This window comes from Nerophis lumbriciformis, linkage group LG01 (genome assembly GCF_033978685.3).
Source record: "Nerophis lumbriciformis linkage group LG01, RoL_Nlum_v2.1, whole genome shotgun sequence".
In the NCBI taxonomy this organism is placed as follows: Eukaryota; Metazoa; Chordata; class Actinopteri; order Syngnathiformes; family Syngnathidae; genus Nerophis; species Nerophis lumbriciformis.
Genome location: NC_084548.2, coordinates 60,799,898 through 60,813,337, shown reverse-complemented (window position 1 = coordinate 60,813,337; position 13,440 = coordinate 60,799,898). Strand labels below are relative to the sequence as shown.

Genomic DNA, 13,440 nt, shown 5'->3' with positions numbered 1-13,440 from the left:
AATATTCCTGTGTAAATAACTAATTTTGCAACGTATATATCTGAGGCTTATAGTCCAGTGCGGCTAATATATGGAAAATGTATGTATGTAAATAAACATTTAGGGTATGTAAATAAACATTTATAGAATATTCCTGTGTAAATAACTAATTTCCCAACGTATATATCTGAGGCTTATAGTCCAGTGCGACCAATATATGGAAAATTAAGGTATGTAAATAAACAATTAAGGTATGTAAATAAACAATTAAGGTATGTAAATAAACATTTATAGAATATTCCTGTGTAAATAACTAATTTCACAACGTATATATCTGAGGCTTATAGTCCAGTGCGGCCAATATATGGAAAATTAAGGTGTGTAAATAAACAATTAAGGTATGTAAATAAAAATGTACTGAATATTCCTGTGTAAATAACTAATTTCCCAACGTATATATCTGAGGCTTATAGTCCAGTGCGGCTAATATATGGAAAATTAATGTATGTAAATAAACAATTAAGGTATGTAAATAAACATTTACAGAATAATCCTGTATAAATAACCCATTTCCCAACGTATATTCCTGAGGCTTATAGTCCGGTGCGACTAATATATGGAAAACTATTTTTTTTCTTCTAAATTTTAGCGGGTGCGGTTTATATAAAATACGGTAGGTGTGTTAGTCCGGTTTCTCAGAAGCCAACCATGATCAGATGAAAGTGTTTTCATGGTTTGTAGAGTGCTTTCTTAGAATTCAGACTAATTCATTGCATGGCAACGTGGTCATTGATTGTTTGAGTGTTTTCCTTTCTGCCTTGACAGCTGAGGGTTTACAAATAATCACATGAAGTTGCATTTCTATTAAAATATATTTTTCTCCTGCTCCTTTGTTTTTTAATTTGTCGTAAAATCATCAATAATTATCAATATCAACCGATATAAAAGACCTATATTGCGATACAGTTTTCAGCCCAGCCATACCTTCTCCTGACGTGGGTTCAGTGTATTAATTTTCATCGCGGTATCGAATAAGTATCGATATGGATGAGTGAAATTGTGGTATGGAAGGGAGGAAAAAAAGCGTACCAGGAAGCAGAATGAAGTTGCGGAGTGCGTAAAAGGTGCTTGCTGCGGGGCCTTGTCACTCACCATGATTGGTCGACGGCTCTGCAGTCTCAGGGAGGCCTGACAGCGGCTGCTGGTCCTCTCGCCTCGTGTCCACCGCTGGTTCACCAGCTCGCCCCGAAACTCATTTTCTGGTACAAGGACAAGAGGGAGGAAGGAGGCCAGGGCCAGGATTTACAATTGGAGGAGGGGACGGGGGGGGGGGGAGAAAAAAAAGACATATTTAAAATGATGGCTGCTTGGAAGAGTGGGCGTGGCTAAAGAGGAGGTTAAGGGGGCGGGGTGATGACACTTTACTACACTTTATGATTAAAGGAACAACACACACACACACACACACACACACACACACACACACACACACACACACACACACACACACACACACGCACATGCGTTTAAGTGCCGCAGCTGGGGTCTCTGTCAGTCTACGAGCAGAATCAATCAAATTTGCGCATTTTTATCGAGCTTTTCAGGCGGCATGTGTAAGAGAGTGGGGGAGGATGCCAGGGATGAATGGTCAGTAAATAATGAATCATCCATAAATCAGCCGTCTTCTTTTTCCTCCCCCTTTTTTTTTTCATTAAGGTAATAGCGCCTCACTTCATTGGCCTGATCACCCAGGAGAAAATTCAAGCCGACTCCCAATCCCCACTCGATTCCTCCTCTGCTGTAACTCACGTGTGTGTTTTTATCGGTGCCACTTTGACATTTTCTGTGGCTTTAAGGCTGACATTCAGATTTGAGCGCACACTGAAGTAATCACTCTTGATCTTATATTCAAGCTGTCAAAAATAAGGAGTAAAACACGCTGCAGGACTGCTTATATCGCACATGATATCACACACAAGTAAACCCTCTGCAAGACTGCTTGTATCACACATGATATTACACAAGTAAACACGCCGCAGGACTGCATGTATCACATGTGATATCACACACAAGTAAACACGCTGCAGGACTGCCTGTATCGCACATGATATCACAGACGTAAACACTCTGCAGGACTGCTTGTATCGCACATGATATCACACAAGTAAACACTCCGCAGGACTGCTTGTATCACACATGATATTACACAAGTAAACACGCCGCAGGACTGCATGTATCACATGTGATATCACACACAAGTAAACACGCTGCAGGACTGCTTGTATCGCAAATGATATCACAGACGTAAACACTCTGCAGGACTGCTTGTATCGCACATGATATCACACAGGTAAACACTCCGCAGGACTGCTTGTATCGCACATGATATCACACACAAGTAAACCCTCTGCAGGACTGCTTGTATCACACATGATATTACACAAGTAAACACGCCGCAGGACTGCATGTATCACATGTGAAATCACACACAAGTAAACATGCTGCAGGACTGCCTGTATCGCACACAAGTAAACACGCTGCAGGACTGCTTGTATCGCACATGATATCACAGAAGTAAACACTCTGCAGGACTGCTTGCATCGCACATGATATCACACAAGTAAACACTCCGCAGGACTGCTTGTATCGCACATGATATCACACACAAGTAAGCCCTCTGCAGGACTGCTTGTATCACACATGATATTACACAAGTAAACACGCCGCAGGACTGCATGTATCACATGTGATATCACACACAAGTAAACATGCTGCAGGACTGCCTGCATCGCACACAAGTAAACACTCTGCAGGATTGCTTGTATCGCACATGATACCACACAAGTAAACACTCCGCAGGACTGCTTGTATCGCACATGATATCACACACAAGTAAACACGCTGCAGGACTGCTTGTATCGCACATGATATCGCTCTCTCTGTCTCCGCCCCTCCCTCACGAATGCTGCTGCGTGTGCACACCTTCACAATTTGTTTTGTTTTTAACCCCTTCCTAACCCTGAACGTACATTGAAAACACACGCAACCCTAACTCAAAATACCGGACATTTGTGGCATTTAAGAAACTCCGCCCGGACAGCCTCGCAAAAGAGGACATGTCCGGGGAAAAGAGGACGTATGGTCAGTCTAGTTTATTTTGAAGTTGCTGGTGATGACGACCTTACTAAGTCGAATATTGCACACGTAGTTTCTGAATACTGTCTTGTTATATTTAAGCGTGTACTAACTCATTTCCACCACTACGACTTGGTCCCGCGTTTCCAGGGGCCAGAGCTAGCCGTGAAAGGGTTAGGGGGTTCTTTCCACTGCTTTCCAAAGTAAAAGCACCGATTTGAAGAAGTAAGGTGCCCGGCGTCCCGACTTTGCCCCTCGCATGCACAACTCGACAACGCCCAGCCGTCCCTCAGAAAAACGCTTATTTATCAACTTCCCACACCCCCCCTCGGTGAAAAGTGATGACATCAGCGATACTGTTGGTCTGCATCTCCGTCTCTTCACACACACATCGTGCACGAAAACTCTCCTTTCGTCTTTTACATCCTTTTTTTTTTTCTTTCTTTGAAAAGGAAGCCAAGCGAGCATCTGTGCGGCATTGTTAGCTTGGAGGCCAAGTAGCTGAGAGTACCGGTACTTCATAAATGTCAAATATCCTTCACTGCAAACAAATAAACAAATAAAAAAACTAAATAAAATACTAAAACTAGTGAAATTATCCGTCTATGTCACTTGGTAAAACATCCTAAATTAAGATTTCTATAGCTAGGAATTAGCAGGACTTTTAAGTAGAAATCAGTATTTTATTTTGAAAGCAAGCACTATTCAATTGAGGTCTCTTAAATTACACAAGATTTTCTAAAATATCTTGTTTGAATAGTTATTTTCTCAATATTAACATGTTTAAACTCGAGAAATACAACTATTCACGCTGAAATGAAGAATATCCTGTCAAGTCGACGACTAAAAATAAGTGAATAGATTTTAAAATTTAAGGAAGTCCAAACGTTTTCAACTGGAAAATGAAAGCATTTGGGGGACATTTTAAAATGTTTCTGTTTGCGATATACTGATTTTGTTTAAGTGCTTCCCTTCAAGTTTGGCAAATGTTAAAAAACAACAACTGTGGTTCAAGTAATTTTAATTTTTGAGGCTTGAATCTCCCGATGAGGGGCGTCAAACTTGTTTTCAAAATATGCAATATTTCAACAAAAATTTTCAAAGTGAAATATTTTATGTTAAGTAATTACAAATTACACTATAGCTCTTGGGGACCCAAAACGGCCTCACTCATAAAAGTGTTAAAAATAAGTCAAATATAAATTATTTTGTCTTTACTTTCAAGGCTTGAATCTCTACATCAATTTCAGATCCATCCGCCGATTATATACATATATAAATTATATATATATATATATATATATATATATATATATATATATATATATATATATATATATATATATATTAGAGATGCGCGGTTTGCGGACACAACCGCGGAGTCCGCGGATTATCCGCGGATCGGGCGGATGAAATAAAAAAAAATAAGATTTTATCCGCTCGCGGGTCGGGTCGGACGGATTAATTAGATTTTTTTTTTTTTTTTTTTTTTTTTGCGGGTGGCAGTTAAACCAATTCGGAAATATATATACATAGTTAAATGTTGTTACCCACATACGAAAAACGAGCAGGCACCTGCTGCATATGCCACAACAGAAGAAAAAAAAAGAAAAGAGATGGACACTTTTACGGAGCGGAGAAGGGACGCCTCGCCGGGGTCCGGGACCGAGGCCCCTTCCCCCGAGAGGGCCCCACCGGGAGCCGTAGCTGAGGCAATCCGCGAGAAGGGCCCGACGCACGTCCAGGGTCACTACCGCGCCCACCGCACCGACACCCCGCCTCGTCCGCTTTCGCAGCGGCCGGCGTCACGCGCAGCAGGTAAGCAGCTTACCTGCCCGCCACCCCCGTGGCCGGGGGCTCGTAACATGGGTCACTCCGCGCGTTCCGCCCGCGCAGCTTACCTGCTTGCCACCCCTGTTGCCGGTGGCGCGTAACAGGGGTCACTCCGCGCGCAGTGCGCTCACGAAAGGGGTGGGGCTCACCCTGGTTGATATAGAGAGCAGGACGGTGGCCATGGAATTTCATTTAAGGTTTGTGATAAACCATCAAACTCATTCGTTAAAAGGACTCTATAGTAATATAAAGCGAATTTTTCTGGACATTATCATGCAAGAAAAGTTTATTTTTGGGATCGCGATCACCACGTAATGATTTTTAAAGGTTGCATTACATTATTAACTGTCCCATGTGATCAGCCAGTGCGATTGGAAGTCCATGCTCAATTATTGCCTCCGTAAATAAAACTTCGGCATTCATCACATCCAAAGAATCTGTTTGGGCGACGAAAAACGTTGAAAGTTTTCCACTTGTATCGCTAGCAACGGCATTAGACTTGTGTTTTTTTGTCCCAACGTGGTCTTTTACATCGCTAATTCCTCCGTGTCCGATCGAAAAATCTTGTCTGCACAAGGTGCAATTCGCGTAGTTTTCACCCTTTTTTTTTATTTTTTATTAATATTAGATATATAACAACGGGCGGATGGCGGGCGGGTGAAGTTCTGATCAAACGTTACATCGGGTGGATGGCGGATGGTTGACGACTTTCTGACGCGGTTGCGGATGAAATAAATTGCTTATCCGCGCATCTCTAATATATATATATATATATATATATATATATATATATATATATATATATATATATATATATATATATATATATATATACATTTATATATGTATATAATATATATATATATATATAAATATATATATATACAGTATATATATATATAAAAATATGTACTGTATATATATATACACACACACACACATATATAATATATATATATATATATACACACACACACACACATATATATATATATATATAAATAATAAACATATATATATATATATATAAACATATATATATATATTTATATATACATATATACAAATATATATATATACATATACATACATATATATATATATACACATAAATATATATATATATATATATATATATATATATATATATATATATATATATATATATATATATATATCCATCCATTTCCTACCGCTTAATCCCTTCGGGGTCGCGGGGGGCGCTGGAGCCTATCTCAGCTACAATCGGGCGGAAGGCGGGGTACACCCTGGAAAAAGTCGCTGCCTCATCACAGGGCCAACACAGACAGACAACATTCACACTCACATTCACACACTAGGGCCAATTTAGTGTTGCCAATCAACCTATCCCCATATATATATATATATATATATATATATATATATATATATATATATATATATATATATATATATAAGATGGGCAAATTTTTCCCAAAACATATTTCGAGGTGGAATATTTAATGTGAAGTAATTGGAGCATTGATTTTGATTAATTATTCTTTTTTGAACAATGACAGCTTTAAAGAGAAAAACAACTGCATGGCAGCTTTGTGTTATTTAAAGCAACATTTCAACTTTTTCTTTTTACATTTTGCCTGTTTGTTCCTTTAGTACATTGCCTGGTGTTTTTTTTTTTTTTTTGTAAGAGTGTTTTTATAATGTGACGTTCAAAAAAACAGCTGCGGGCCGCACTTTGGACACTCCCGTTCCACACTTTCATCTAGTTCTCCATGCAGCGGAGGGAGAAAAAAAACTACAAAGCAATTTACAGGTCGTCTACTTTGGATACTGTACTCATTTTATTGTCATATTCTTTGATGCCAACAGACTCGTTATTTCAGAGTAAAAACTTGCTTGTTCACTGCGGGAGCTTTGCTTCATAAGAAGCAAGAAGGGGGCGGGGCATGTTTATGCATAGTGAGTGGATTCAAAAAGATGTGATTCTGCTTTTTCATGCAAAAACTGCATTTCTTTAGTTCTTTTGGGGGGAGAAATGTCATCTATCAACATTTTGTATCGGCTCCTCACTCAAACATAAACTGGCTGGAGAATACCTCAAATAATAACTGTGAATGCTCCAAAATTCATAAACTTTTTCTTCTCCAGATTTTGGCACACTCTACCTTCCACATTTTTCAACTGATTCAAACTGTTCCAACTTCAAACTGTTCAGCCTATTCGGAGAATTGCCGGTTTTCTCTTGACAAATTCCCAAAATTCCCAGATTTCCCAGAATTCCACGTTTCCCAAGACATTTTCCCATTCAAAATAAATTGGCCATTTTTCAAACTTTCACCATTTCCACATTTTTTTACCTATTCAAACCATTCCACCTTCAACACACTTCACTCATCCTGGAAATTTTAACTATCCTTTTTGCAAGTTAAAAAAATTTCAGGAATTCCTTTTTTTTCAAACCCCTTTTTGACCCTTTTTTCTGGCGACTGCTCCTTCCACATTTTTCAACCCACTTCAACCGTTCCACCGTCAAAACATTCCTCTTAATCAGGATTAAAAAACAAAGTGGTTTTTTTTTTGCAAATATTTTTATTGAATTTTACGGTTAAAATCACATTTAACAGTCATACTTTGCTCACGCAAAGCCGTCATACAATCACAAATCCACTCATACACACTCACATGCACACTTGAGGAGATAGGTGCACTTAAACTTTAACAACTCAAGGTTTACAGTATAAACATTATTAGAAAAAATACCCAGATATTGTATATATATCCATCCATCCCGCTCTGGCTCAGGATCAGCAGGCTATCCAGACCATAGCAAGATGGATGAACATTCCTCGGCATCAAGGATCCTCAGGAAGTGATCCCAAGATCACCTCTCGAGGACCTCTCCACCGTTCACACTTAAAAAAGAAAAGGAAAGTCACAGAAGTTGATCAGATGCAAAACAATACAAAATTAAAGCTGCAAGCAGCGATGGACGGGACCGACTTTGACGGCACATGAAATCCAAACCGGAGCAGTAATTAAAACTCTTTGGTCAACTTTTAATCAGAAGGGTTCAATCTCTCTCCTGTGATAGTTTGAAGCCGACACGACAAACGCCCTCAGAGGAGATAATGTTTGAAAAAAGGTGACCGGTTTTTACAAAACTTTTGTTTTGAAGGGGGAATTGCAAACTTCCTGTTGATTTTTGCTGGGGGTTGTCAATTTATGGATTGTAGGTCTAAGTGAGACCTACGTAGAGGTTTTTGTTTCATGTCTCTAAGACATTCCTACTGGAAGTTACAGGCAGTTTTGTCTGAGTTTTCTTCTGAGGAGCAGTTGTGTCTGTGTTTTCTTCCTGGGGTTGTTTTTGGTGTTGTTGTTTTTTTATTAGATCGCAATTTTTGCCAGTCCTAATGTGTGTGTCCAGTTTGGTGAGTTTTGAAGCATGTTAAGGGGGTCAAATTACAGCTCAAAGAGGCAAAAGTGACTGTTTTTACTAAAATGTTGTTTTGAAGGGGGAATTGCCAACTTTCTGTTGATTTTTGCTGAAGGATGTCAATGTATGAAATCTAGGTCTAAGTCAGACCTACATAGAGGTTTTGAAGCATGTTAAAGGGGTCAAATTACAGCTCAAAGAGGCGGCGGAATAATAATAATAAAACACACGAAATACAATAGGGTCCTCTGTCCCAAAGGGACATTGCGGTCCCTAATAAAAAGTCACAAAAAAAATAAAAAATAAATAAGCAAGTAAACCGTGGCAAAGCCATTTCAGAAGTAACAAAAAAAATAAAAATAATAATAGTGTAGGATCAATACAGAAAATAATAAAGATAATAAAAAAGGAATACAACTACAAAAAAGATGGCAGTTTATTTTTTTTGTCTTGTTTTTTTTCCTTGTTTTTTTCTTTTTTCCTTAAATGTCTAAGTAATGATTCAATATATGTCAGTAAAGGTTTCCAGGTTAGTTCCCATTTATTCATACTTGCAGAGTTTATAAATCTTATTTTTTCAAGAGTCATTACATTCACAAGTTCATTTTGGCCAGTTCCTGAAGTTGGGTGCAGATGGGCTTTCCCAGTCTTTGAGAATGAGTCTTTTGGCCAAAACCGTCCCGAGCAGCAACACAAAACAAAGTGTTTTACGAACTGGAAAAATTCCGGTTTCAAAATTTTCCAGAAATTCCTGGAATTCCATTTCTCAATTAAAAATGTTACAACTTCAACATTTCTCGAACGATTTGAAGAATTCCAACACCAACCATTTCAACTCATTCAGACCATTCAAGCTTTTTGCCATTTTCAAAAAAATTCCCTCTTTTCCCGAAATTCCCAAATTTTTGGAAAATTCCCATTTAAAATCAATAGGACATTCTTCAAAGTTCCACAATTCCCACATTTGTCATCTGATTTAAACCGTTCCAACTTAGAAAATATTCAGCCTGTTCAGGAAGTGTGTGCTCTACATCAACAATTCAAAAAAAAAATCACAAATTTCCCATAATTCCTTTTTTTTTTTTTTTGCATTTTCCCCATTCAAAATGAATTGGTCATTTTTCAAACTTCCACAATTCCCACATTCTTCAACCCATTCAAACCATTCTACCTTTAACACATTCAACTCATCCTAGACATTCAAACTACCATTTTCCATGTTCAACAAATTTCCAGGAATTCCTGTTTTTTTTCTAACCCAATTTCCAACCTTTTTCATTTAACTACTCTTTTTTCTTTTCTCATCCCATTTCAACCGTTCCAATGTCAAAAAATGTTTTCTTAGTCAGGACAAAAAAAACAAGTTGGTTTAGGAACTAGAAACATTCTCAGTTTTCCCGAAATTCCAGGAATTTCATAATACAATTCCTCAATTAAAATACTTTTACTACTTCAACATTTCTTGACCGATTTAAACAATTCCAACACCAACCAATTCAGCTCATTCATGACATTCATACTCTTAATCATTTAAAAAAAACTCAAGCTTTTTCCAAAATTCCCAAACATCCAGGAAGTTCCCATTGAAATGAATGTAACATTTTTCCAAGTTGCACAATTCCCATTATTTTCAACCTATTCAAACCATTCCAACATCAACACATTCCACTCATCCTGGACATTCAAACTGTCACACCTGGGTGAAGTCTTGTCTGGGTTTCGTCTGTTGTCATGTTGTCTTGCCATTTCCTGTTTTATTTTGAAAGGTTAACTCTCCCTCTCGTTTCAGGTCACTTGCCCTTCCTCCTGTTTCACTGGTCTGGTGTCTCTCCTGATTGCCTGATTGTTCCCACCTGTGTCACACTCCCTCATGTGTATAAATGTCTCGTCCTCCTCTTGTCTTGTGCCAGAGTGTCTCGTTACTTCATGTGCGTACCTCCAGCGTTCCCTTGCCATAGCATTGTCCACAGCCACGTTTCTTGTATCTTTTTTGGATCCATGGGAGTATTTTGATTTGTAAGTTTTCTCAGGTAAGATTAGCTTCCTAGCATCACCTCCATTGGAGCGGTTTTTGTTATACTTAGTAGTTTTTTGTTCATAGCCCCTTTTTCCCTCTGTAGACGGAGTGTTTTTGAGTTATTGATATTTTTGCTAGTTTAGAGCTCAGGTCAGTTGTGTTTTTATAGCCTGTTTGTTTCTCCTGTTTTGGACCCCTTCCCTTGTGCAAATAAATATATTGTCTTAAAATCCTGCATCTGTGTTCAGAGTCCTGTTCTGGTCATGTCACAAACTAACACTTTCCCAAGTTCCAAACTTAATTCCGGTTTTCCTGGAAATTCAAACTCTTCAACATTCAAACAATTTCAACATTCAAACCATTTCTACAAACGTACATTCATCCTACATTTCATTAGCAATTCAGTTCAGCGTCAGCTTTTCAACAACCAAGCCATTCCAACATTCAAACTATTCTTACATTCATACTACATTCTGTCAGCATTTCAGTTCAACTTCAGCATTGGAGCATTTACACGCAATTCCTTCAGGAATTGTATTTCTATTTCAACTTCTTTGGCGCTCTCTACCTTCCACATTTTTTACCCGATTCAAACCGTTCCAACTTCAAACTGTTCAGCCTATTCGGGAAATGCGGGCTTTCCTTTGACAAATTCCAAAAATTCCCAGATTTTCCAGAATTCCAGGTTTTCCGGGACATTTTTCCCATTTAAAATGAATTGGCCATTTTTCAAACTTCCACCAATTCCACATTTTCAACCAATTCAAACCATTACACCTTCAACAAATTCCACTCATCCTTGAAATTTTAACTATAATTTTTCCAAGTTAAAAAAAATTCCAGGAATTTTCAGAATTCCCTTTTTTTAAACCCTTTTTTGAATCATTTTTCTGGCGACTACTCCTTCCACATTTTTCAACCCACTTCAACCGTTCCACCGTCCAAACTAAAAGTACAACTTTTGTAGCCAGTTTTGTCCTCTTCTTAATCAGGACTAAAAAAACTACGATGTTTTTCGAACTGAAAAAATTACCGGTTTTCCCGAAATTCCTGGAATTTCTTAATACCATTTCTCAATTAAAAATGTTACTACTTCAACATTTCTTGACCGATTTGGAAAATTCCAACACCAACCATTTCAACTCATTCACACAGAACATTCAAGTCTTTGAACATTTCAAAAAAATTCCCGCTTTTCCCAAAATTCCCAAATTTCCATGAACTTCCCATTGAAATGAATTGAACATTTTTCAAAGTTCCATAATTTCCACCTTTTTTTTTATCAGATTCAAACCGTTCCAACTCCAAAATATTCAGTCTGTTCAAAATCGTGTGCTTTCCTTCAACAATCTTTTTTTAATTACCGGGTTTTCAAGAATTCAGTTTTCAGGGATATTTTCCCCATTCAATGAATTGTCCATTTTTTTTTAACTTCCACAATTCGCACATTTTTCAACCGATTCAAACCATTTAACCTTCAACATATTCTACTCATCCTGGAAATTCTAACTATAATTTTTCCAAGTAAAAAAACATTCCAGGAATTCACAGAATTACCTTTTTTTCAAACCCTTTTTTCTGGCGACTACTCCTTCCACATTTTTCAACCCACTTCAACCATTCCACCATCCAAACATTCTTCTTAATTCTTCTTAATCAGGACAAAAAACGAAGTTGTTTCTTGAACTGGAAAAATTCCTGGTTTTCCCGAAATTCCTGGAACTTCTTAATACCATTTCTCAATTAAAAATGTTATTAATGCAACATTTCTCGACTGATTAGAGAAATACCAACACCAACCACTTCAACTCATTAACATTTTCCCCAAAAGTTCCCGCTTTTCCCAAAATTCCCACATTTCCATGAAATTCCAATTTAAATTAATAGGACATTTTTCCAAGTTGCACAATTCCCACATTTTTCAACCTATTCAAACCATTCCAACATCAACACATTCCACTCATCCTGGAAATGCAAACTAACACTTTCCCAAGTTCCAAACCAAATTCCATTTTTCCTGGAGATTCAAACTCTTCAACATTTAAACCATTCCAACATTCAAACTATTCTTACATTTATACTACACTCTGTCAGCATTTCAGTTCAACTTCAGCATTGGAGCATTCACACGCAATTCCTTTAGGAATTGCCTCATCTAGTCTAAAAAAGATATTAAATAAACCTTACGAAATATGAATGACAAAAATATGTCAAAAAAGTGACAGCACACAATAAAGAAGGCAACAAGAGAAAGAATAAGGACTCAAAATAACATCTGTATCAAATAGTAAAGCTTTGAGGACACTCTATGAACATTTTATTCCTATATTTTGGTGATCTTATTTGGCAACTTGAGGGGGATATTACATATAAATATTAGAAACAGCACCGTAATGAAGTGCACTTCTGCACAACCACTAACGAGCATCGCAAATGATAGGACGATACAGAAACCGAGGTTGATATCAACTTGATAATTAACATCTGAATGTCCTCTAATAAGCACACACTGTCCTATAATTTACTCAAGTCATTTACAAAAGGTAAACATGACAGGCTGTGGGCTACACAACAGCTAAGCACACAATAGCACACAGGCTAGACCAGGGCCACTTGGATACATTTTGTACATTAAAGTTGTTAGAACCAATATATGATAAACATCCATATCTTAGCATTGTGTTATTGGTAACAAATTATACTCTACGTAAGTATGCCTTAAATTAAGCATTTTTAAAGGTAAAAATGGCTAAATGAATTAAAAATACCAATACTACAGAACTGTTGGAAACTAGACAATGCTGTTCAGCCTCCTGGCCACTGATTGGCTCAGCCTCAAGTTAAAGTTAAAGTTAAAGTACCAATGATTGTCACACACACACTAGGTGTGGCGAAATTATTCTCTGCATTTGACCCATCACCCTTGATCACCCCCTGGGAGGTGAGGGGAGCAGTGGGCAGCAGCGGTGGCCGCGCCCGGGAATCATTTTTGGTGATTTAACCCCCAATTCCAACCCTTGATGCTGAGTGACAAGCAGGGAGGAAATGGGTCCCATTTTTT

At 37.8% G+C, this 13,440-nt stretch overlaps 1 protein-coding gene across 6 annotated transcripts in view; it reads right to left on the bottom strand.

The window, feature by feature from the left end:
* Nucleotides 1–13,440, bottom strand: part of LOC133570656 (myelin transcription factor 1-like) — a 430,657-nt gene that overhangs the window by 128,743 nt on the left and 288,474 nt on the right. For all 6 annotated transcript variants that reach the window (XM_061923347.2, XM_061923352.2, XM_061923365.2 and 3 more), the window contains one exon: nt 1,132–1,238. In XM_061923347.2, the coding sequence (XP_061779331.1) occupies nt 1,132–1,238 (107 nt within the window). The remainder of the gene's footprint in view (nt 1–1,131; nt 1,239–13,440) is intronic.